The sequence below is a fragment of the Filicampus tigris genome, chromosome 9 (assembly GCF_054856515.1).
Source record: "Filicampus tigris isolate MCC_2025a chromosome 9, RoL_Ftig_1.0, whole genome shotgun sequence".
NCBI lineage: Eukaryota > Metazoa > Chordata > Actinopteri > Syngnathiformes > Syngnathidae > Filicampus > Filicampus tigris.
The window spans coordinates 7,889,014-7,916,155 of record NC_141225.1 but is presented as its reverse complement, the minus strand read 5'-3'; the positions used below and the strand labels follow the sequence as shown (position 1 = coordinate 7,916,155).

Below are 27,142 nucleotides of genomic sequence, written 5' to 3'. Positions count from 1 at the left end.
AATGTAAAGAAACAATCCATTTAGCATTGTTGTCATTATGGACATTTAAACTCAACAGTATTAGACAGTGTTTCTCATGTCACAAATTACAATATTACATTATTTTCTATTTACATTTTTAAGCATTTTGAAAAAATTAAGCCACTTTTAACTTTTGGAAAAGTATCAGTATTGAGTTTTAGTTTACCATGCATAAATATATGTATGGCCTATCGTGGCATTTTGTAATATTGTCAACTTTGCAAACACATAGTCAATGTTGAATTATGGGTTATGGTAAATTCATATTTACGTTATTTAGTTTGCTATACTTAAATATTAAGTAAGGCCTATTGTCAGATTGTTGCAAATGACGTGACATATTAATGTATAATTAGCATGGAAATTCATGTGTAAATTCATTTATTTTACAGCTTAGTTTCAAAATAAATGCAACATTTTTAATAACAGATATTTTTTATTGAGGAGAATCAAGTTGAGCTTTTCTATTTTTAGAAAATAAACCAATGACAATATTACAAATAATGAACTTGTTACATCATTCACAGGGTTACAGTCAATATACATTTATACAGAAATACAACATGTCCCACATCGGTCGCCGTGGCCTTCTGAACCGGCGCTGGTCAGCGAAGCACTTGACGGGGGAGCAGACGGACCCCCGTCCGCACTAACCGACATCCAGAGTGGCTGGGGTCAAGGTGGGGGTCGGGGGAAGCACGGAGTAACGTGGGTCCTGTCGGGATAGAGGACGGTCCTGTCCCTGACGCTTTGAGGCTGCACGTGACCACGACGGCAGCAGAGGGTGCTCTGGTGCTTTTTGTGCAGCACATGAGTCGGACATTTCACTGGTTCTCTTCACTTCTAAACTGTGTCAGCTCCTGTGAGCAGAGGATGACTTTTGTGTCAAGTTTTTGGTTCAATAATTATTCACAGTCAACCACAGTCGCCGAAGTAGAGAAAAGTAAGTGTTTGTAAAAAAGGTGAGCCGCAGAAATTATCACTGAAAGCGAGGCCTTAATGAGCCTGGTTGCAACCAGACACATGCACTTTCAACCTACAAAAACCCTTTCCTGCCTGGATTTTGGCCTTTAAACCGTAAATGTAATATTGACAGACAGATAAAGGAAATTATGTGGCCATGTAAAAAAAAAAAAATGGAGCATGGCTAGGCTTCTTCCATAGGCCCCGTTTGCTTAGGTTTCTACTTTTAAATAAGCAGTTTTACTCCATTATGTTGAGAGGTGGCGTGTGGACCTAGGAAAAGACCCGTGAAAGAAAAGCCGTAATGAGTCTCGCTGCGCATAACATATTTTGAAACATATGTTACAACTACCGCCTCCTGCATTGAAGTTGTAAATGTATTATTCATGGAGAAATTATGAAAAATAAGTTTCCATGACTGGGAAAAAAATGTATATTTGATTCATGCCTTTCATCAGAATCTGCATCAAAAGTGTGCACACCTCAAGGCTCCTTCCTGGGGCACCATTTACTTATGTTCCGACTTTTAAAATGAGCACGGTGACCAAAACCAACTTCTGGAGGGGCTGGACCACAATGAAATGGTGTTGCAAAAGCCAAGCGGCGGAAACTATACTATACTACTGTATACTGTAACAAACAAAGGACAGAAAGAAAGAAAAAGCAGTATATCAAACATACTTTAAAATTTGAACAACCCCTCCTGCCTGAATGCTGTCATTAATACAGTAGATGAAGAAAAATAGGTGCCCATGTTAAAAAAATTACTGCTTAAGGTTTAACTTTTGAAACGAGCAGGGTTAGCCAAAACCAACTTGACTTTCTGGATGCATGGGGAGTGTAGCTAGAAAAGAGTGTTTAAAAAAGGCATCCAGCAGAAAACATCACTGAAAAAGAGGCCTTCATGAGTCTGGCTACACAGTTAAACAAACCCATCCTGCCTGAATATTGTCCTAAAAATTGTTAATGTATTAGTCATACAGAAAATATTGAAAATGAGGGGGCGTGACTTAAAAAAACTATTCTTTGGGTAGCACTCTATAAAGGTGTTCAATTATGGTTTGTTCAGGATCGGAGGAGGTCTGCGCTCGACTGAGGCAATCCAAGTTTGAATTCCAGATTTCAGGAGGCATGAAAACCATTGTAGCACTGGATAAAATATAAATAATTTTCCAAAAATAAAAATGCAAGTTAATTTCCAACTTGCTTTGACTACATTTGTAATTAAATATATTTCAGTGTTGAAAAAAAAAATGTTGACTGGAGTGCAGCACCTCTTCTGTGTGATTATTGCTCTGCTTCAACTGCTACCACAGGCTTTTTTTTTTTTTTATCATAAAAGACAAATACTTCATGTGGTCAACACTTAACCCTTCAGACGAAATGCAACCAGGATCCACTGGCCTGTAAACATAGTTGGAAAATGAAAACGGCTTCCTTGTACCACGACAGCTAAAGTATGGTACACACATACCAATTATCCGTAAATTTGAACATTTCCTCCCCTTTGTCAGCAGTCCGATTTTCGGATGTCTCCAAGAAAAGAAAAAGTAAGGGGAAAAAATTAAACAAAAGATTATCCTGAGCGGTTATCTTGCGGTTTGACGTGTCAATCAAAATGTAAGAAAATACATTTAAAGTCACGAATGTTGAATTACTATGAGGATTTCCAGAAATGCAGATATATCTACATAAGAAGAAAAACAAATCAGATCTTGCTGTGTTTTTACATAATTCATAATTATATATTTTTTGCGCTGCTGAGCATTATTTTACTTTCTCTTTATTTTTGGAACTTTTGTTTTACACTTCAAACAATGAAGGTTGCAATTTAAAAATATTTGATTCACACCATTAATTGGAAGGTACACCAAAATTGGGAGTACCTCAAAGCTCCTTCTCAGGGCCCCATTACTTTCAGTATTTTTAAGAACATCATTTATGAAAAGGCAAAATGCAGGTATCCAGGAAGTGGACATCTCTCAAGGTGTTCAATATAGTGCTTCTAAATGTTAAATCCTTGAGGATGTGTTTACTGCGAGGTCAGATGATCCACAGAGTCTGTGATTGTTACGTGAAATGGAACGTTAACCAATTAGGAAGGGATTTTTGCACTACTCTTTCTTCCTCTGCATGTTTTCATCAATCCAGATTAAATGTGCTCTCTCTCACAATTCATTCTTGGTGATACGACAGAAATGGAGACTTGCTACTGCTGACGGAGATATCCTTATTTGAGCAGTGTGCTGTGTTGGTCATATGGAGTACCTGTACATTACACACCGTAAGATGAGCAAACAAACACTTGCTGAATTTTTCCTTGTCATGTGTGGGGTCTGGCACATTTTAAAACTCGGTTCAGATGTGATAAATCAGTACATGTGTACCATGCTTAAGAGCTTCCAATGAATGTGGGGGTTGGGTTGAGGTCTGGAAGAGAGCGGTGGTGGAGGAACCAGACTGAAAGCGATGGATCCCGGCTGGACATTTGCGCTCCAGAGACTCTTCAGCCGGGTAAGAGGCGTTTTAGGGCGCTTTGTTTTCTTCCATCATGACAACAACACTGACAAAGATTGAAAGCTCAAAATATTGTAGAAAAGTATATCTTCTCCAAGGAGGTGGGATAAGGGGAGTGTTGTTTATCTACATGATTGTGCAGCTTTTTCCAATCAACTCAAAGTACCGATTGAAGATCCCCAGCGTTTTTTTTTTCTCTCTCTCTCTCTCTGTTTGCAGAATAAAACCTCAAAATAAAATCAGAACAATTCAATAATATGCATACACAAATTGCAAACTGCAGAAATAGAACACGTTGCATCCACCTGATTGTAAAGTCTATTCATGTGTGTGTGTGTGTGTGTGTGTGTGTGTGTGTGTGTGTGTGTGTAGCGACTGGAAGAAGAAAGAAGATGGATGGATGGGGGATGGAGGTCCGCCACGCATGTGAGTCATCTTACCCAGCATGCTTTGCGATGTGGGAGGAAAGGGAAGAGCGTGGTTGGGTGGGTGGAGTTGGTCAAGTGAGTCAGCCCTATGAAGTGGTCCTTGAACTATCCACTAGAGAGCGAGGTAAAAACAATGTTGTCTACGTTGGGAATCTTCAACACAACATTTTACACCATATTGAAAAAAAAAATGAGGGATATTTTTTTCCTTTCTTCAAGTTTTCCTGATGTCAGTCTGTGCCAAAAGGTCCATTTGATGGTTCCTACGTCCTTGGCCCGTCTTCCGAGATTGACAGGATCCTTGGTTTCTTTTTTTTGTAACTCGCCCTTTTAAAGGGTAACTCTCCTACTCATCTAGTATACAACCTTATATTGTCTTTAAATGTTCATAAACTCCTTCCATTTTTCATCTTTTTTTTCCTTACAAAATTCTTTACAAAATTATGAGCAAACCAAAAGCATCAATGAAAAGCAGTGGAAGAAGAAAAATAAGTGTTGCTGGTCACTTCATTTTGGGGTTCCTGTGGTTCTGAATTGCAGAACCCTCTGTGGATGGATGTGAGGGTGGAGTCAGGGAGAATTGGGTGAGGGAAGGGGACGTGTCGAGGAAGGCGTGGGGTCACACCAACAAGCATCCACTCCGTCCTCGGCGCCCGCCGGGGGTGGGGTAGGGACTCCTCCCGGAGTGCCCCGGCCGGCCCTCCCCGGACCGCTGCTCTGCTCGGGGGAAGGTCAGACCTCCACTGACTGGATCTGGTTCATCTGGGCCCGCATCATCTGGACGCTGTTGAGGATCTTCTTCTGATGGCCCGCTAATGTCACGCCCACCCGAAGGATGTCACTGTGACAGTTACAAAACCATTGAATCAGTATCAACCGTAAACAAAAAACCCAAAACATCGAGTATGAATACATATTACACACATAGGTCACTTCATTAGGTACATCAGTCACCATTCATTTCGTGTTTTACAACACTCCATCACGAATAAGTAAAGCAGCCATGGCTAACAACGGTTTGTTTACAGGGCACCTCTTCAATTTTGTTTGAGACTATTGATTCGATGAAGGTGTTTAAAATGAAGCATTTAACAATCTCACAGTCACTAATTTGAGATATTTATTTAGTTTATTTCTTTAATTTGCGTTTAAATGCCTTTAAATCATTTGTTTGTAAATGTGTTTAAATATTTTGGATGTACGTTCTTTTAATAATTCTTAGTAAGCTACTTTTGTTCTGTTTGCTTTGCCTTTGAATGATTTTAGCTGTTTGTTTGCAAATGCTTTTTAGGTGTTGAGCTTTTGTGTCCGTCAAGCATATTGTGTTGCCTTGTGTATGAAATGTGCTATATAAATAAAACTGCCTTGCCTTGCAATATCACCAATTTAACATATCGTTGACCCCCATGAACAGATTGTCACTTACTCCATGGTCATCTGGGACACCACATCAAAAGTGGTAAAGTCTGAGTTGGCAAAGTTGTCCTTATACTGGCCCATCTTGATGGCGTCCAGCCACTCGTCCACCGTGCTGAAACTGGAGAAGTCCGGGATGCTGCGGTCCAGCAGAGGCAGATGCACACTGGGGGCGGGGGTGGGGAGACACAGGCAGGATGCATTAGGATGAATGATGATGGAAATGTGATGGCTCTTCGCATCGCAGTCGCTCTGCGGACCACCTGCGAGTATTTCTTGAGCCGCTAGTTGCGTCATGTTCTCACGGCCTGAGAACAGTCCCGCAGGCCTCGTTCATCAAACTACATTCTCCAAACTCATTTCCCTCTAAAATGGCTTTTCCAAATGAGGTGCTGAGCTTTTTCGGGAGGCTTTTTACTGGACGTCTGTGGAAAATCGGGAATGTTTTGGATGTGCACAGCAGTCTCGATTGTAGATTTGCATTTGCTGTTCATTGGAAGAATTTGAAGAGTCGGCCCTAAAAAACCAAAACTGCATTCTTCTAGATCAGTAGCACCCTTCACACTGGCCATCCAAGACAGCTTCTTGCCGTCTTGTTGTACTGTGTGTAAGGTACTTATGCGTGATGCGTGGACTGAAGTTGACCGGCTAATTTGATGGCTTCCAAAATAATATCAGAGGTGTAACACAGTCTGTTACTACTATTACATGCGGACAATATTCGGGTTAAGGTCAAATTTCTGTTTTCTGAAACATTCAAGATAACCCGTTTACATGCTCGAGACGGCAGAGTTACTCCCGTATACATGGTAGTTGTGATCAATTGGAATATCTCGATCGAAAGAAACTAAATAAAAGAAAAAATCCAGTTAACGCATGGTTTCTTTCTTCTTGGGGTCTGCAAACCTCACTTAAAGAAACAAAGTTCCAGATGCTGTGATGTAAAAAAAATAAAATAAATAAAAAAACATGGATGCTTGAAACACCCAATTCTTCAAGAAATCTGACTCACCCTGAGGATAACGGCGTCATGGCCTTCAAGGTATTGGGATTACGGATCATCTTGTCCAAGTTGTTGACGATTTGACTGAATTTAGGCCGGTTGTTGCGGTCCTTCTGCCAGCAGTCCAGCATGAGCTGGTGCAGCGCGCTGGGACAGTCCATTGGGGGCGGCAGTCGGTAGTCCTGCTCAATGGCGTTGATGACCTGAAGGGAAGAGTGGACACAGAAAACAAAGTTGACCAAAAAAAAGGTTCAACAAATACTTTTTATTGATCAGTGATGAAGCCAAATGGACATCTTGAGATACACATACTAATCCAACCATTCATCCGTTATAAATACTGCTTGACCTCATTAGGGTTGTGGGCAAGTAGAGTGTATTGCATCAAACTTTGGCGAGAGAAGTGGGGCGCACCCTGATTTGGTCCCCAACAATCACAAGGTATGTAAAACATCAACATTTGCTTTCAACACAAAAGGTTGTGGGGTGGGCAGTGAGTCCTAAGTGTTTCACTTCACACTCTGCTCACAACTCTAATACTTTTTTTCTGGAAAAAGCCATGTTTGACTGGCAGTGTGAAAGGTGCTTTTGTTCGTGTGGTGTTCCAACAAACACTACACTTACAACTCACTACTCGCCATGTGGTATGTACAGTCATTAAAGATACATTATTTCTGCTAGCCATGTCATCCAGAGATCTCCTGTGGTGACATCACCATTGGCCTCAAAAGTGTGGACCGGTAATTGATTGCTTGCACGGGTGATTGGGGGCACACTAAGGTGGCACTTGGTTAACCGGCCGGAACGACATGGAAATATGCACACCCCAGTTCATTACAGGGGCCCATTAAAGAAGCCCCCTTCAAAGCAAGATTAATCTCATTCAGGAGACATCCAAATAATGACCCCGATGGAGCACAGGCGCTATCTGGGACTGTTAATAAGATAACAGCCAAGGTCCTCTGTCCTCTCTTAGCACATTAGCGTTCTCATTTTCAATTTCAAACTATTCTCATTGTCTCCGCGCTACCCTGGCTCCTCTATAATTTGCTCTCTTCCCACCGCTACCCAGAGGGAGAAATTGAGGCTCCAGTAGAGAGCACAAATTGTCTACAGAGCATTTTCAAATGATCTGATTATATCTGTGCGGCAGCTGGAAGGCATTATCACATGAAACACACACTGCTGTTTGGAGCAATGACGGGCATGGTGCAGCCCGCACCTCTACGGATGTAAGGTGGAGGTCAGATTATTAAATATGTTTATGCGAGTGGGCGCCATGATGCCGGTATAAGAGTTCAATTACGCACATCTTGATTGGTCATGTCCCAGTAGGGCCTCTCTCCATACGACATGACTTCCCACATGACAATGCCATAGCTCCACACGTCGCTGGCCGAGGTGAACTTCCTGTACTGGATAGCTTCGGGCGCAGTCCACCGGATCGGGATCTTCCCACCCTGCGAATACAAAAAGTAGAAGCTCAATGACACCCAGCAGCATTGGAACAGATGGTAATTTAAACTGGGAGGATACACTAAAACACCTGGGAGCAAAACAGGTCAAAAGAAATACAGCAAGAGGACAAAGAGATGGGGAGCAGTTCTCAAGGTAGAAGATCTTAGGAAGCTGATTAGTAGGAAAATAAAACAAAATTACACGTTGAAAAATGTGCATAAACTATGATGGAAAAACAATCTTAAAAGGTCTTCCAGCTGTGGAGCACCTCAAGGCTCTGTCCTGAGTTCTATCTAATTATACTTCCACTCTAATTACTTCCACCAATGAGGTTTTCATTTCTTTCTTAGTCAGCGTAATAAATACCTACTTCATAGATCATCACAGTACTTTGAGCAATGGTGAGGCACACGCTGTGGAAGAACACAGTTTGATTTTGATGAGGAGCTCACGTTTTTTAAAATGGAAGAATAAATTGTCATACATACATACATACATACAGGAGCAGTGTTCGAGTTGTTCGAGGTCTGGAATTTTCCCTAACCGACTTCTTCAAGCCAAAATGGTTGATTTATTGTTCAATTTCAGGTAGAGGTTCTTGAGACTCTTTTATGCTTCTTGTTATGACACATCAGTCCAATTTTGTGTCGATCGGTAAAACGTGTCAGGGCCCAGGGGCTATTTTTTTTGTACCTTTCTTGTTCACCATACTGAGTGAATTTGGGGGTGTCATGTTCGGGACCCGTAGGATACATGAGGTTGAGGCCCCCAAAACAGCAATTCATAATCTGAGGAATAATAATAAATGTTGTTTCTGTTTCTCACCAGAGCGCTGGTGTAGGTGGGGTCTGACGTGTCGTCTTCCAGGAAGCGCGAGAGGCCAAAGTCAGACACCTTGCACACTAGGTTGCTGTTGACCAGGATGTTGCGGGCGGCCAGGTCGCGGTGCACATAGTTCATGTCGGCCAGGTACTTCATTCCCGAGGCGATGCCCCGCAGCATTCCCACCAACTGGATCACAGTGAACTGGCCGTCGTTTTGCTGGAACACAACACAGAATGTCACAACATCAACAGACACTGGGTCATTAATGTGCATTCAAAAGTATTATTCCTGCTAAAGAATGATGACAATTACAATGGGCTGCTGAAATAAAACAAACAACATGTCTACTTCAAGGTGACATATGGAAAATAGTTTTAGTATGCTATACCAATGTTTCCCAACCTTTATTGAGCAAAGGCACCAATTTCACATTGGAAAAAAACCTCACGGCACACCACTTAGCAAAAGGATTCACAAAAATACAATTTCATATAATACCCCCCAATCCCGCCCGACCCACATCTCCTCATGAGTTTCTCGGCCCACGAAGGGCAGCTTGGTATGGTGAACATCCAGAGCCACTTTCAAGTGTAGACTGCACATATCGAAGCCAAAAGGTTAGTTATCCTGCAGTGTTAGCACAGATTAAGTAAGAGTGTACCCTCTTTAGTTTCCAATAAGTGGCACATCCTAGAATGTTCTGCTAAATTGTCAACATGGGAGCCGCTTCTCAGCAGGGCGCTAAAAAAACAATCTAAAAAACATCTTGCAGCTGTGGTGTACCTCAAAGATCCTTCCTGAGTCCCTTATAGTTAGCGCTCACTAGCTCTTCAACAACATGCAATGTCATTTTGTTTGTGTGTATTTGGAGACGTGAATGCAAGATCCACGAGGCTAAGTGACATGTATACTGTAATTCTGTGATGAAATGTTGGCTCCCTGATTGAAAATATAATTGTGATTGAAAATACAATCGAATTTTAGTAATAGCTCACCTTATGGTTATAGTATGTTTAGGGTGGGTCATGATTACATTTGCCTTCACACAAGCGCTATTTATTCAATCTGAATGTACAAAAAAGTTGCTAGATTTGTAGGTAGTTGCTTTTGAAAAAAAAAGGCAACAAAGTCAAAATGAGATAGCCCTCCCGTTGTCGCAATGCTTTATCTATACCCTCTCGTCATGGTCACAAAAGCCATATTCGGCATTTGCAAGAGACAGAATGACGCACCGCATCACCCCCCCCCCCCCTCCAAAAAAAATAATTTCAATTAACAAATGAGTGCAAGCAGATTGGGACACGTGGATATGAAATGTACTTGTTAAAATGTTGCAAAATTGTTGTTTAAATGTACTGTGTATTTTCATGGAAGAATTTCAGAAACCTTTAAGTAAATCACCTGGGAAATTCTTCAATTTGTATATATATTAAAAAGACGTAAAAATAGATCTCTCCTCTAAGAGTCACATAAGAAGGGTAAAATGTTATTATTGGATAGAATCGAGTGTGCTGGTGGATCAAATGTTGATTTTTCTTGAAACCCATAAAAAATTATTTAAAATCTTGGTCATACTATATTATGGTCATTATTATGATTATTTATGACATTTTATCTTGACCAGAAACCAAATCCATCAAAGTTTAGCGCACAAAGGTTACTTTGAAATATGCCATAAAAAATGCACCACAGGACACAACGACAGAGAGAAGTTTGTCTTTAAGTGCGCTCTGCAAGCCTGGCCACCGTTAAGCTTGGTCTGGATGCCTGTCTACAGCTGTCCCCCCCACCTACATCATTTGGTAAAGTGCTTTAATGCGCAAGCATGGCGCCTGGTGCAAGTGCTGCAGCTGTGCACTCTCTTCACCTTGCCATCGCCATATATATATATATATATATATATATACATTATATATATACATATACATATACATATGTTTATGACTGTCGACGAGAAGATTCCATAGATTGGCGCGCACGAGGGACTCCCTCGGAGGGATGGACAGTGGGTGTCCATATTAGCAGTCTGCGCCAGTGCTCCAGTAGCCTACTTGTCTTTCACGCTTTGGTGCTCGTTAGCCTTGCCTCACGCTTCTCACGTCAAGTCGAAAGCTCCTCGTGCCGGCGATTAAGCGTCATACATTATGCATGGCATCCACCCTCGCAATTACACATTGTGTGCCACAGTTTCTGTGGACTTTCACTGCCATAATGCCAGCAAAACACCTGCCCGGTTTGCCTCAATCTAGCCTGAATGATGTTAGAGAAGATACAAATAGCATTTGAAAAAATAGACAAAAAAAATGCTTTACATACAACGTGCAGGTCAAACTGACCTAAATTAAAAAAGCTAGTTTTTCGGGTATGACCTTAAAGAGATGTATCATGCTATTTTAAGATTTATACAGTTAACTATAGGTATATGCATGATAATATATTACCTTTGGCACAATGGTGATCAAATTTCTTATGAAATATGAGTTATTTTGATGCACGGTTTGTACACCTTTTCATGGTCAAATTCAAGTACTTTTTTAAGGACTTTCAAGATCAATTTTCCAGTTCTTCCAGTACCCTTTAAAAGGTGAAAACAAGTGTGAATCAATCCGTAGCTTTATTGTTTGAAGTCGCCAAATGCTGTCCGTATAGGAAAAATACGGAAAATCTGCTAAAACCTAAGCCAAACATTGAATCAGCAGTTACCATTAACTGAACTTCGTAGAAAATGAAGCCGTTTCTGTAGGCTAACTACTCAATGTCATTGGCGTTTGCAAACATGTATGTTGATTTAAACATTTGTGTTGTTTTATCAAATTTTTAGTTTTTTTCCCCTTGCTTACAGCACTCAATTACATCAGACAGCACAGACTGATTCACACCGTATTTCTGCTTGTAAACGGCAAAATGTGATATAAATACACACACCCTCAAAATGTCAATTTCACACATTAATTAACAAAACTGTTCCATATTAATATACGGATAATGTATTAAAGGAAAATATTTTGTTTGTTTCACAATACCTCAGTCACCTTTCATTAAACAGATCTTGCCTTGTAACTGTGGTTATGATAATGACTATGTTACCAATAGCTAACTTTTTTTGCTTTCACTGAGGTAGCCGGACAAGTTAAGTACTAGACAACTAAAATAATACAGCAATAAATGCATACAATTATGATGTAAATTCACATTAAATCAGCTCTAAGTTTCAGTAGATCTTGATGTTTTTATCCTAACATCAAAAACAGAGGGCGATCCCCCTAGTTGTATGTATGCTCTTGGGTGTGTTGATGTTTGTGCACGTCGACTGATTCGCTGCAATGTCTAGTTCGGGCTCGGAGGTGTGTGGGTTGAGGGAGGGGGGAGAGAGGTCAGGGTATATGACATACAATTGTATTGTAATCGAACCGGTGATGTCTATCTTGTATGTCTTGGTTGCAAACCAATAAAAAAAAGTTGGAAAAAAAAAAAACAGAGGGCAATTTTAAAATTGTGGTGTCACAATGTGAGGACCCGGTCGTTTCTTGGATCTTTGTGAGGCTGGTGCTAAGAGAGGATGAGTGAGCAGGAATGCTTTAAGATGGATGAACGGGGGAAAACACCACTTAGGGTTTGCTGAGGAAAAAGCATTTTAACATCGCTAAAAGCTAATAAAAAGGTTGATTCAGCATGATACATCCTCTTAAATCACCCTATAAAATGTAAATGGTTCATTTTCCAGAACAGGGATCTGGTTTTGATTTAGCACTGAGTCCGTTTTTTTTTTTTACATAAAAAAATATAAAATATAATTTTAGAAATATGTTTGAATTTTTTGCGTGGTTTTATTTTCCCATTTAAACCATGACCCAAAACAGGAAGGGAAGAAAACAACAATAAACTCTTATGATATCTCATTATTAACATTCATCATTAACTCCATTACTACACTTTCAATCAGTATTTATAGTTGTTTATACATTCAGTACAACACTACACTTCTTTAAAAAGAAAAAGTAGTATGTGTAGAGGTGAGTGCAAGGTGTTATGCTACGTTCACACCAAATGTGGATGATGCGTTTCTGGCGGCGCGTTTGTATTGGAGTCAATGTAGTTCGTGCGGGCGGGCGCCATTGCGCGCCGGGCGGTGCGAATTATGCGTCTGGAGCGGTGGGACGCGGAGCGAAGCACCGAAAATCCGTCCATTCGCCCCATTCGTTGAGTATTAATCAAGTCAACTTTTCTCGCCACTCCGCCTCGCGGCAGCCAATCTGCATCGGGGATACTGCGGCAGCCAATCAGCATCGGGGATACTGCGGCAGCCAATCAGCATCGGGCACACTGCGGCAGCCACTCAGCATCGGGCATACTGCGTCTCACACACAGCCAAATGACGTTCTGCTCACTCAGCGGCTTTTTTTTTTTTTTTTACACTTCTTGAACTTTACCAAGAAAGCAATGTTGTTAGCATAAGCATAGTGTGTCGGCCATTTGATTATGATGTTGAAAAATGCTGTCGTAGTCTTCTACCAAGCGAAGCCCCTCCCCTCTCCGCTGTGAGCGAATGAGTGGCTGCAGCATTTCAGGTTTCAAATTTCCCGCTGTCAAACATGAGCGAATCAAGCGACTCGGATCGCTTCTTTCGCGTTTGGTGTGAACGTAGCATTAATCTTCACACCTCTTCCGCAGGCAATGTCAGACCTCTGCTATGGCTTTAATAATGTCAACCAAACTGACAGATAGTACCACTAAAAGCAGAAAATTGATGTGATGTATATAATAAAGTACAATTGCTTTCGACATAAGATGGTTGGATGAGTGACTGCAAGGTCACCTGGTAGACTTCAACCCCCAATTCCGTGTAAAAGTGGCTCATCACTCACCCTGAGGAAGGAGTCTAGAGATCCGTTCTCCATGAACTCGGTGACGATCATGACGGGACTGCTCTTGGTGACCACGCCCTCCAGGCGGATGACGTTGGGATGATCGAACTGGCCCATGATGCTTGCCTCGCTGAGGAAGTCCCGCCTCTGCTTCTCCGTGTAGCCCGTCTTCAGAGTTTTGATGGCCACAAACATCTCCCGCTTGCCGGGCAGCTTCAGGTTGCCGCTGCACACCTCGCCGAACTCTCCTGCACGGGCGAGCCGACACGTTTGTAACACGTCGACGGGCGAGATTTATTTGATTTTTTTTCCCACATGTCAAATCCTATTACCTGCACCGATGACCTGCTCGATCTTCACGCAGGATATATCAATCTCCTTGGCGAACTCACGCACGGCCTCGTTGGGGTCCTCATACGTGAACGGATCAATATAGATCTTCATTCCTGGAGTCACTTGGAAAACAGGGAGAGAGACACTAACGTATTCGGTTTCTGCACATCGAGGAAATCAGTTGGAAACTGATTGTATTGCGAATTGCTGCCACCTGCTGGACCGGGAGGGAAATTATCCACTGAAACATATATTTTCTGAATTTCCGAGCGGGATGGATGTTTTGTTTCGTTTCTTTTTTGTTAATTTTATTCACAACAGAGCAGCAAAGGCAGCGTATACATTGTTCGATAATGAACCAGCAGCTTATTTATGGTAGTACTGTAATGTTTAAAAATGCGTCACTTGACTTACAGTGTCTGAAATGTGTATTTAACACATCACCATTTTTAATCACTAAATATATATTTCCAAAGGTGCTATTGACATGACATTTTCACAAGATGTGGGGAACAACCCAAGTAATCCATACATGTAAAGAAAGCAGAACAAATAAGATCAGAAATTGTGTGTAAAAATATGAAATGACACAGGGAAAAAGTATTGAATACGGCAATTGACATTTCATATTTAATATTTTGTACAAAAGCCTTTGACAGCTTCAAGGCGCTTCTTGTATAAAGAAACGCATGCATTGTCTCTGGTGTGATTTTGGCCCATTCCTCCAAACAAGCAGTCTTCAAATCTTGAAAGTTCCGTGGGCTTCTTTTATGAATCTTGAGTTTCCGTTTTTTCCATAGATTTTCAATTGGATTCAAGTCATGTGATTGGCTGGGCCATTCCGGCAGCTTTATTTTTTTCTTTGCAACCAATTGAGAGTTTCCTTGTTTGTGTTGGATCATTATCCTGCTGGGATGTCCACCCTCGTTCTGTTTTCATCATTCTCGTAGACGGCAGCAGATTTTTGTCAAGAATGTCTCGGTTCAATTGCTCATTCATCTTTCCTTCAATAATGTGAAGTTCACCAGTACCATTTGCTGAAAAGCAGCCCCACACCATCATCATGTTACCACCTCTGAATTTCACTGTTGGCATTATGTTTTTCGGGTGCCATTTCCCCTCCAAACGTGGTGTGCATTATGTGCCAAATGGATCAATTCTGCTCTCATCAGACCAGACTATATTCTCGCGGTATTTAACTGGCTTGTCCAAATGTTGTTCAGCAGACTTTAAACAAGCTTTGACATGCTTTTTTTTTCCTGCTTTTTTTGAGCGTGCATACAGGCGGCAGAGCACATTACTCACTGTTTTCTTTGTGACAACAGTACCTGCTAATTCCAGGTCTTTTTGACGCTCTCCACAGGTGGTCCTTGGCTCTTGGACAACTCGTCTGATTATTCTTTGCACTCCTCTGTCCGAAATCTTGCAAGGAGCACCTGATCGAGGCAAATTTATAGTGGTATGAGTGGCTTTCCACTTACGTATTATGACCCCAACTGTGCTCATTGGAACATTCAGAAGCTAAGATATGCGCCTGTAACCATTGCCATTATTATGTTTTGCAACAATTAGTTTGCGATGGTCTTGTGACAGCTCCTTACTCTTACCCATTATGAGATGTGTCTCTACTCACACCTTGGCCAGAAGACCTTTTTGTAGGCCATCAATTAGGACTGAACCAACTGATATTCATTTGCACAGACAAGGGGCTGGATTGCCGTTTGATTTTTGACAAATTCTAGGTGTTGTCTTGGCTTTCCAAGCCGTTTTGCACCTCCCTTTCTTGATGTGTTCAATACTTTTTCCCTGTGTCATTTCACATTATTACACACAACTTAATTTCTGATCATATTTGTTCTGCTTTCTGAAATGTATGGATTATTTGGGTTGTGCCAACATCTGGTGAAAATGTCATGTCAATAGCACGTTTGGAAATATATTTAGTGATAAAAATGGCGACGTATTAAATACTTATTTCAGATTCTGTATATCGCACAAATTAAACATTGTTCAAGAGAAGAGCAGTGTAGGCAGTAAAATAGGTCATATATTATATATAAATCATGAATTTATCTGTTATGGAGGATTTTAGAGGTGTTTGAAGTGCAAATTCCATGTTTTTTTATTTAGTTTTTCTTTAGAAAAAAAAATGGCTGCCGTTTGTCACGTTGCTACTTATAGATTAATTGAAAATGGTTTGGACCATAAAGTTAAATAAAACAAAATAAAGACTAAATCAAGCACACGTACCAATAGTAACTTAACAATGCTTGACGTATTACTGAGTGATTTCACATGGGAAAAAAATATCGACAGGAAAATCTACCATGTGTCATTTTTTTTGCGATGGAGGAGTCATCTGAATTATTGCAGACGTGCTCCACTGGAGCCTGGAGGCTGTAAGCTCATTTAGCCAGCAAGGACACGGCCCCTTCATGCCTTTTTGCAGTAATAATGTGCGATGCCGGCTGAAATATAAATATATATTTGTCATCTCTCCCGTGTGCCGTTATCACAGTTGAGAGGCTCGCTCAGCTCTCTCTCTCTCACCTAAGCCCCGCTGCCAGGTAAATTGGCTTAAGGTGGCCTTTAAGCACCCGCTGATTTAAACGATGCAGAGTTTTAAATCCGATTATTTGCCTCTCACCTCCGTGTCGGGCCCTGAGGCTGTTTGAGTGGACCCCGAGCTCGTGTCTGGGCCACTGCGGAGCCACAAGAGGCTCGCAATGTCAGATGGAGGGAATCTAGGTGGCCACTAAATCTTTTCTCTCTGTTAAAATGCTGAAATAAGTCGAAGAGGGATGGATCTACACTGCAGTTTCAAGTGGTCAATTCCAATTTAAGTCCAAAATCCAATTTTTCAAAGTGTATTTATGTGTATATTTCTAGTAATACAAAATGCATGACTATATTTATCTTCCACCAAATTTTTATCAAAACTTAGTTGCGAGTTTTACAAGTTATAATTTTAAAATAATTATTGTCATTTTACAAGAATTTCTTTTTACTTTTACAAGAACAAAAGTTAATTTTAAAAAGTAATATTCACATTTGGATTTTGATTGCGATCTGAAAACATCTGATTCCATGCACGTTTTCTTCTATTTACGCTGCCGTGACGCATATTGACGCATATCCCAATAGTAATTGAAAACTACGAGTGTTAACATTAAAAAGTCACAGTCTGAAAAGATTAAGAAAGGTCATAATTTTTACGAAAAAGAAAGGAATATGTTCTTAAAAAAGTAATACATTTACAAGAATTGTAAATTTGACAGGAAAACGTCATGATTGTGAGAAGAAAAATCATAATCTAAAAAAAAAGACAATTAATTAAAAATTCACGTTTTTTGCTGCTATGACACATATCCCAATTGCCGCATACTCCAATTGCCACTTGAAAGCAAGAAAATCGGAATTGTGCCACCCTGTAGCGTAAATCCAGACCAAAATACTCACTAGCTAAATTTGACACACAACAACATTGTTTAACATGGAACCAGTTATTACCTTTTACAACCCAGTTAACTTTTAAACCATGGCAAAAAACGAATGAAGACACTTCCATTGGAAATAAATGGCAGCAATCCTAACCCTACCACGCCATAATATCTTTGATGCTGGCGATTTTGAGAATTTATTCATATGTTTTTACCTCCATAAGCTGCATGGCGGAGGCTTTACATTGAGTCGGCGAGCCTTTTGAAAATTGTAAATTGACTTATGTGGCATAAGCCCACTAATGGCGCTACGAGATGAGGAGTGAGGGGCTGACCTACTTCCATAACAATGGCTCGTGTTAACGATGAAAACATGAACGACGCACGCCGATATGGACGTGCCTTAAACCCTGCCGCCGACAACAGGCGGGATTACTCTCTGGAGAGCACGCGGGTGGGCGGGGGCTTCTGGTGGGGAAATGGTAGCCATGGAGACAGGTGTGTGCGCGAGAGGCGTGATTGCTGATGGAGACAACGGTGTGAGACGGTAGTCATGGTGACAGGTGTTGCAGAAATAGGGTAGGGGCAGTGGGGTGCAGTATTAAATGCAGCAAAAGGGGGGTCTGGGGAAAGTGGGGGGTTACTCACTGTGGCCGCTGGTGTAGTGCTGCAGCTTGTCCGTGTACTCAGAATCGGCCCTGTCAAAGCCACGCCTCCTGGGGGAGAGACAAAGAACTCTAGTGCTGGTGGAAAGACAGACAGGAGGGAGGAGGCGGGGGTACATGCTCCCCCCAATGGCATATACACAGTTTCCAAACTGTGAGGTTCTTGACAGGCTGTCAAGTGTGTACTTTTTTCTTTTCGTACTCAGTGTGAGCCGGCAAGCTACAAAGACCTACGAGAGCCACACTAAAAGGAAAAACAACACAAGAATAGACATTTACAATTATGAGAAAAGTGTCCAAATTTCATGGGACTCAAGTTAGATATTATGCAGGGGGGGGGGGGGGGGGGAGAAAAAGCTTATAATTAAAAAGAAGCAATTTTAATTTGTCGTGTTGACATGAAAAAGTCATGTCGGGCTTGATTAACTAAGATCTCCAATAGCAAGTGCTAAATTGCGTGTTCACTCTAACACACGTCAACATTTTTACAAGTATCACCTAAAGAAATACGGATCTCAACGTGCCACCTTAATGACCAAAATTTAAAAAAAAGTAATCTAGAAGGACAAATTAGTAATTGAAAATGAGGCAGAGGCTTTTGTCCGTTAAAATAGAACATTACTATAATAACATTAAGCAACGTTTGAAGATTAGTTAACATTGTGCTGAAATATGGGGGAAAAAAATAGAATTATGATCTCATTCTGCAAGATATTTTTGGAGGGAAGGAACAAGTATTTGAGTGAAATCTTACGGAAAAAGATATACAGTATATATATATTTTTTGGGGGGAGAAAAATGTGTTATTTTAAGAAAAATGACAATTTTAATAGAATTACAATTTAGTTATTTTTAAAGACTTCTTTGTACAAGACAAAATATGTTATTTCAAAGGAAAAGGAAGACAATTTACAAGATGTCAAGATGACGTCATAATTTCATGGCAAAAAGTCAAAATTGTAGGAAGAAAAATTAATTTTCACAAGGAAATGTCACTGTTTGAAAAGAAAATGTTTTAATTTTACAAGAAAATTATAATTCACAAGACTTTAAAAAATGTTATTTTAAAAGAATTATGAAGTCATTTTTGGAGAAATCATAATTTCTAAATAAAATGTCATAATTTTTACATGAAACAAGTCACAACCTTTTACAAGAAAAAAGAGACAATCATTTAAAGAAATGTCCTAATTTTAAAATAAATAATTTTGTGAGAAAGAATCTGACATTTCTATTCATTTCTATTCTATTAAATTCAAATTTTGCAAGATGACGTCATAATTATAAATAGAGAAGTCATAATCTGCCAATGAAAATTAGTAATTTAGTAAATTACAGTCAGTAAAAGTTATGAATTTTACAAAAAACCCTTGACTTTAAAACAAAAATGCTGCAATCTTTGGAGAAATAAAAGTCCTAACATTAAAAGTCTGTGTCATTCAATAACAGTTGAGTGTCGCGGCGGAGCATCTTCCTAATATCAAAGCCTCCTGTGTGTCACAGCAGAGCAGCTGCATTGAAGACGCTGACAGTCGCTATGAAGTGTTAATGAGGATGCAGTGCAGCCGCTGTCACACTTTATTTGACGCATCATTGGGACCTTTATGGACCACAAGAATAATCTGGAATAATAATCACGCAGATGTGCTGGAGTCAGATACAGACTTGCAACAGATATCCTCCATGGATTTCTGCCTTAATACAAACTCCAGATCCCCCCCTAGCCCAATGCTTTTATAATAGGCATTTTCACCACTTCAAATTGCTCAATAATTTGTAAAGCTAACCATCCACCCATTCCTCTATTATCCTAACCACTTATCTTCAATTGCTCCATTGTTTGTGTTCAAATATCCGTTGTTTAAAGTGTTATAACATCACTGCATAGATGCTCTCAATCTACGCCGTTTTCCATTATGAGGGTAGAATTAGCATTAAGATAGCAGACTTGAAGGCTAAGATATGTGGTTGATTTAAACACACAATGTTCTCTTTGTTTGATGTTTAGTTTGACAGTAACCTCTATCTGAGAGCTTGACCTTTTTTTTAAAAAAAACATTTCAATCAATGCCACGATACATACAACACCATGGGTATCATAATACTTTCCGTATTTATAAATCACAATATTGTAATGTAACCATATGCTGGCGACTCCAGTTTACAGTAGTGGTGGGAAAAAACATTGTTACTGGCATATATAGAATTGTTTACCTGTATACAGTGTCGATATACAGTACCAGCTTGTTGTTGAATAAAACATAATAAAAAAAACAATAATGAAACATTTGAATGGGCAAGAGGCTCACCGATTGCACACTATGATGATGACAACCACAGCAATGAGGAAGACCAGGCCGGCAGCCGCCGAGCCGATGATGAGGGGCAATTTCTCGCGAATGCTGCTGTTGTATTCGGCTGCCGGAGTCAAAGAGACACACACATTCAGAGAAAAATTCTGCCATCGTGCTTTTTACAAGAAAAATGTGCTAATTGTCACAATAAAAAAGTGGCAATTTTAAAAGAATGATGTCAATGACAAATTATCGACTTGCCGTTCACAAGAAATTCAGATTTTTTTTTTACAAGCAAAATGTATGATTGTTACTGCATCGCAAGTGTCATTTTTAAATGCAAAAAGTAAAAAATTCACCAATAAAGAAGGAAAAGCTTTCATATAAAAAATGTCGTTTTCACACGTCAAAACAAAAAAAATCAAGAAAAAATACTTGACTTCTCGCTATAAAAAGGTCATGTCATGAATTTTTTTGTTTGTTTTACAAAAAGGAAGTTGTTATTTTATGAGCAAAACAAACAAATACAAAACATATTGGAAAAATAATGTTATCAAATACATCAAGAAAAAAAAGATAGAATTGTTTCAAGAAAAATATCTACCGGCATTGACAAAAGAAAGACATACTTTTACAAGGAAATCACATTTTTCTCAAGAAAGAACACTTAATTTTTTCTTTGATAATAATTCATAATTAAAGTTACAAGATGAATGCTGTAATTATAAAAATAACAGTCATCGTTTCTTGACAAAAAGTCCTAATTTGTGCAGCAAAAAGTTATGATTTTTACAAGATGTCATGAAAAGTTGCAATTTTACAAGGAAGTAGTCAGATTTTTGGAAATGTTTGAATATATCTTTTTTGATTTCAAAAGAAATATGTTGTCATTCTATGAGAAGATATATTTTTCTGAAGAAAATGTCGATTTTTAGAAGAAACAAAAAGTGTGTCTTTTTACAAGAAAACAATTTCATGGGAGAAAGGTTTAATTTTTACAAGAATTCTTCTGTAAAAGTTGTATTTATAAGTAATAACTTATAAGTAAGTCATAATTCTAACTTTTAACATACCTGTAATTGTATTGTCAATTTAAAAGAACATTTTGAAAGTTAAATATCCTAACAGAAAGAAGTTTTACTTATTTATTATGTTGACAAGGATGAAGTTATTTTTACAGATGGAACGTTTTAATGATAAAACAATAATGTATAATTTCATGACAAAAATGAGACATTTTTACAAGGAAAGTACTAACTTTTAGACAAAAACAAGCAGCTTGTAGATTTATTAATCTTGCTGTTTTATGGCGGAGTACCGGTACATGTTTAACCACTGAAGACCATCAAGCTTGTCCTGCGATCCCTTTGAATTTGTCTGACCCAAGGGTGACATTAAAGTGGACATGAAATCCATACCGCAAGAATCAGCTGCTAAACAATAAATAATCTGCGTTTGACTGTAAAATCACCACTAAGAAGCTTTTGTGCTGAGAGGTATGTGTGTGTGTGTGTGTGAGTAAGTTGATGTATGACATTCCGGGCTAATGGCGGTCCTGGGAACTGCGGGCTGAAGGAAATGAGCTTTTCAGAGGGAAAAGCCACGAATGGTTGTAACATTAACCTACATGAGCGATGTAGTGTAATGAATATGTTCCTGCTTCTGCATAGAGGAGAGAGAAGTGGAGAAAACTGAGAACTTATCCTTCATCCAAGACTTGAAGGCAGACGGCTGCTAGTGGCTATTAGCATTCACTGTTTATACGTGACCACAACATGAGGCACAATCGAGATCCAGTCACTCATCCATCCATTTTCTGTTGTGCTTGCCCTCTTGAGGGTCACTGAGCTGGAGCCTATCCTAGCTGACTTTTAGCGAGAGAAGCGGGGGACATTCTGGACTGGACTGGTCGCCAGTCAATCGCAGGGCACATATAGACCATTCACAGCTATGGACAATTTAGCGTTTTCGATTAGCCTATGTTTTGGGGATGTGGGAAATACTTTTCGTAAGGGAGTGTAGTCCTGACGTCAGCATGGCATTTAATAAGGAGAACTGCTTTTGACTGCTCACCTTCCGTCATGGTCTGGAAGTACAGTTTGCCGCTGTAGCGTCCAAAGCCGGCAACGGTGCGCGCTCGCACCTGGAAGACGTAGATGCTCCCCGACTTGAGGCCTCGGATGACTGCCGTGTTGGTCTGGCTCCGCACGACGGTGGCATTGTATTCCGACTGGTCCTGAAGGGGAAAGAATGAGTTCATCCCTCAGATGTGTTAATATCTACATTACTGAAATTTTATGGAAATCATCATTCCTGACAATGTTGAGCACTTATACTGCTGCAAGTCAAAAGTCAAGGTACCACTGTAAAGGGCGCAGCGTGCAGTGACTGATGTCATTCGTGGGTCTTGTGACCATCAGAGCAATTTCGTGGAGGATGCTGACATGTCTCAGCAGCTTCCCATCAGTCCAGCCGCCACTCAGCGTGCACTCGTGGGCCGGCCACGGCGGGGGGCCTGAGACGATCGTTTTGACAGCCCTCCCCTATCTTTTGCGCCTACGCTTGTTTGTATGCGCCTGCGAGTGCACGTCACCTGCTGCAAGACTGGGAGTGTTCCTATGAGAATGAATGCTGCTTGTGTATAAAAATGAAAAAGCAGACAAGCGGTGAGTGCAGCCTTGTTTTGCCTACTCGTCTCTTGGGCACCTGTACTGCTGAGCCCGGTGTGGTTTCATTGCTTTAGTTCTGTCTACGTGAGGACACTCAATAATACAGCATGGGGGCAGCATGGCTCAGTGGTAGAGAGGCCGTTTCCCAACCAGGACGTTGTTGATTCGATCCCCGTCAATTGTGACCATGTCGAAGTATCCTTGAGCAAGATACTGAACCACCCCATCTGATGCTGCGTCATCAGACGGTGAATGTGAACTCAGTGTGAAGCGCTTTGAGGGCCTTAATAGGTGGAAAAGTGCTATACAAGTGACATTAATGCAATTGTGCACTGCCCAATTTAATGGGATCAACTAGGAAATAAAGTTCGCTCTTTACCAAAGTATTCATTAAAACTTACTTGTTACATGCATTATCATACTTAAAGGTGAACTACAGCCTGATTTGCAAATGCTAAATAATGACAAACAAGTAAATCATATTTTCGATAAATATATTGCCATGAACAGATTTGTTTAACTTTTACTGTGCGCATATGAAATACATACCAATTGGAAAAGTTCACGTATTACTCCCTTACATAAGGGTGGTGATCTACTAGATCAAGGGTGCTCAATGCGTCATTTGCGATCGACCAGTAGCCCGCAAAGAGGTGTGGGTCGATTGCATTTGGCATTAACTCAATTGCTGCCAGCCCTCCCAGTTTTATGCTATTGATATGTCTGCCTGTCAACAGCAATGAATGAATTAAAAAAAGAAAAAAGTGAATTGATTGATTGACATACAGGGCAGCCAGTCATATACCTGTTGCATGTTTCAGCATGTATTCACATACAAGGATGCTAAGATGGCAAAATACTCAATTTTGTTCCATCTACACTAAACTTAATAATAAAGTATAAAAATGATTAGGCGGGCAAGAGAGCCAAGTGTTTCTAATTTTCCAAACAGAGTGACTGAGTGTTTTGCGGTGAGCTCCGAGGCGGGGCGTCTCGAACATTCTGCAGTACCTACAAATAATTCTAATTAGATTTTTAAGTAAAAATAAATAAATAAACAAACAAATAAAAACATAAATAAATAAATAAATCTAGGTGGACCAATGGATTTGGTCATTTTATAAGTTGCTCGTATGCTGAAAAAGTGTGGGCACCCCTGTACAGGATCCTCGTGATTACAGACCCATTTAAATTTTATGTTCTACTGGAAAAGTATTTAAACAAATAAAAATAAATTAAATCATTATACTAAAAATGTATACTAAATACTAAATTATTATTTGAACACTAATAATGTGTTTTTTTTCCTCAATACCAGTTTGGATTCACATCCATCTATACCGCAACTACTGCTCTTTTAAAGTTTACAAATGATGTATTTTTGGCAGATCAGGGTTTACTTACTGGGTCAATTTTTGCTGCCCTTACAGAAGTGTTTGATCTTGTTGACTGTTACTTTATTATTAGACAAGCTATATGCTATTAGCCTATCCAAACATGCTCTATTGTGCTTCAGTTGTTATTTACATAAAGTAGTAGCAAAGAATGTGATTCTTTGAAAGGTTTAAAGTCAGATTTTTTAGTTGAGCCTAGAGGTGTTCCTCAAGGATCAACCTTGGGTACACTTCTTTTTAACATTTTAATTAATGACCTCACAGCCCTTTTCTCCATCACAAAATAAAGATTCTTTAAAGGATTACTGTACTTTAAAAATACTCATATTTAACATTTTAAAAACAGATTGCTATTTAACCAAATGAAAACATATGCAACACTTTTTGGTCAAAGACAAAACGGTAATGGCTGACTTCAGGATTTTAGGCTGTCTTTTATGATGGATGTGCAAAGCAATTGTGCTTTTGTTGCACTTGAGGATGAACTTGCATATTTTGCAAGTGACCGCTTTAGGCACCGCTGCTAGTTTGCTGCATGGACCCGCCACCTGTTGCTTCCAGTATCTTGCCCGTGTTGTCAAAACCAAAACACTTGGTTGGTAATTAACCAACTTTTAGCAATAGATAACCATCATTGCTGAGTAGTAAAGTAATAATAAAAAATAATAAATAGATGGTATGGTTAATGATAACAAGAAGTGCAACATGTTGCCCAATGCGGGCAGCGAATAAATGTGTACCTTTTCATAGTACTGCAGCTCATAGTCCAGGATGACTCCATTGGGCTGGTCTGGCTGGGACCAGGACAGAGTGATGCTGTCTACACTTCGACTTACTTGGTGCATGATGGACACTGTGGACGGTGCTGTGGACAGAAAACAGTGAACAGAGTTGACATCATTGTTGATTCAAATACTTGCGGTAAACCCGCACTGATGTGCACATACAGTATATTTTGGATTGTAATAATTACCATTCATCATGCACTACTGGCACACTCAACAAACAAACAGATACAGAGAGGCATTGTTATTTAATTTAGCTGTCGCTGTATTTTCCTCTCTCTAAATAACAGCTTGAAGCGGCGCAGCAGTGGTTTTCCGTACTTAGAAATTACAGGTTGTGAACCCCCCACTTAGATTGCCGGTCTTCCCTTGGAGACACACAGCTGCTCCTCTGACTAACATGACAGTAGCCAAAACTCACAACTAAAACTCACATCCTCATAAGGCATTATATCAGTCAAAATGATGACATTCTTTAGACACAAATTCACAGAGAGAGGTTTTCCTTATGGACAATTGACTTTTTAATGGTTTGTACACCATAAGTTGCTTCTCTGGAGTGCCTGCCCAGCCATCAAGAGTGAAATTAAGCATCAAGTCAATCTTGTTATCTTCCCATTTCTCTCTTCACTGTCTAAAATACTATCATGCAGAGACACTAAAATGAAGGATCATCCCTCATGCGTGCGACACCCCTCCGAGCATATCAAAGCCAAAAGGTAAACAGAGCAGCAATAAGTTATTTTGATTGCACGGATTAGTGTTAGTGTTTAATAAGCAGCACAAACTTGATTACTTGGCGAAGTCGTTGATGCGTTTGGAAGTGGGGAGGTATTTGATCAGTTGGGACTGATGTTTACCTCACGGTGGGTGGCCAGTGACCTGCACCTCCGTGCACTCGGCACGCTACGAACGCCATCACGTCAACGCCTTCGACGACCATTACGATTAGTTCAGGGCGCCACAGGTCAGCGTCAAGCCAAGGCAGGCACAAGTTAAAAAGCACGTGTAAGACACAACAACAGGAGGGGTGCCGGGAAAGATTTATGGATACAAGTCGTCCGGCATGTTCACCCACACCCCCTCCCCGAATGCACACACAATCCCACATGGTGTCTCCCCTCCGGAGTCCCTGGGACATGTGTTCTACTGAGTAGAAAGCGACAGCAACCGCACAATTCTATAGGCTATAATAATGGGACTGTGCAGCTGCATATGTTGGGTTTCATGGGCCTTGCACTTTGCCGCCTTTGTTTATAAGGAAGGCGGCCCCGAAGCAAAGTGGCTGAGGGCCGCTGATAAAAAGACTCAAGTAGTTCTGTATATCATCTTGCAGAATGATGGCGACCCATACTCTCAAAATGTTTGTGTTGTCTCTTATTAACTAAAGCATTAACAAATCTTCACCTTGCGAACAACAACTTCAACAATCTAATTTGACGATCTTCCCCAAAATCCCCAAATTAGTGGGGACTAAACCATAGAGACGAGCTCAGTCCTCGGCCGCTTATTTGCAGTCACCTGTCTAATAAACCAATCAGTCACTCTAAGGGGAACTCACGAGTATCCCGTTACGGATGCACACAACCTCAAGACTAGCACATGGCTGCATTTCCATTAAACGCACGCACGGCAACCCGATACGAGGCCAAAGAAACAAAGGCGGCTCATGTGTTGCCATACATGGCATGGACGCATGCCAGTGGGACACTCGGGGAACACAGCGCGGCGACAAGTCTCTGTGTCAGGATCCGAGACGCCGAGACACTCACATCATCGTAAAGAGGCAGTCTGCGAGCGTGGGGGAGAGTTGATATCTGTCTCAATACGGGGATCCTTGGTTTAAAACAATCCTGACATAATAGAGATTCAATGTTACAAATGCTGCGCAATGAACTAGGGAGCTCGGGAACCCCAGACATGACATGAAGGAAACATTTTTTTTTAATTGTGGCCACAATAGAGATATATTGAACCCCAGCCATTCACCAGTGTTATGGACTCAAATCTACTGTGAAGAGCAAAAATCTCGGAGTAATTGTCGCCCATCCAAGAAGGTTTGTAAT

The 27,142-nt window shown here is 40.3% G+C and overlaps 1 protein-coding gene across 7 annotated transcripts in view; it reads right to left on the bottom strand.

Moving 5' to 3' along the window:
* Window positions 1–443: 443 nt before the first annotated feature.
* ephb2b (eph receptor B2b) overlaps window positions 444–27,142 on the bottom strand; it is a 174,452-nt gene continuing 147,753 nt past the window's right edge. For 2 of the 7 annotated variants that reach the window (XM_086040181.1, XM_086040188.1), the window contains 12 exons: window positions 25,032–25,156; window positions 22,302–22,464; window positions 20,244–20,352; window positions 17,918–17,985; window positions 15,158–15,265; window positions 13,829–13,951; window positions 13,497–13,744; window positions 8,632–8,847; window positions 7,659–7,808; window positions 6,358–6,551; window positions 5,356–5,511; window positions 444–4,770 (listed from right to left, as the gene is read on the bottom strand). In XM_086040181.1, coding sequence (XP_085896307.1) covers window positions 4,662–4,770; window positions 5,356–5,511; window positions 6,358–6,551; window positions 7,659–7,808; window positions 8,632–8,847; window positions 13,497–13,744; window positions 13,829–13,951; window positions 15,158–15,265; window positions 17,918–17,985; window positions 20,244–20,352; window positions 22,302–22,464; window positions 25,032–25,156 — 1,769 coding nt within the window. In that variant the 3' untranslated portion in view covers window positions 444–4,661. The remainder of the gene's footprint in view (window positions 4,771–5,355; window positions 5,512–6,357; window positions 6,552–7,658; window positions 7,809–8,631; window positions 8,848–13,496; window positions 13,745–13,828; window positions 13,952–15,157; window positions 15,266–17,917; window positions 17,986–20,243; window positions 20,353–22,301; window positions 22,465–25,031; window positions 25,157–27,142) is intronic. The other 5 variants (XM_086040182.1, XM_086040183.1, XM_086040185.1 and 2 more) reach the window with 5 other exon arrangements.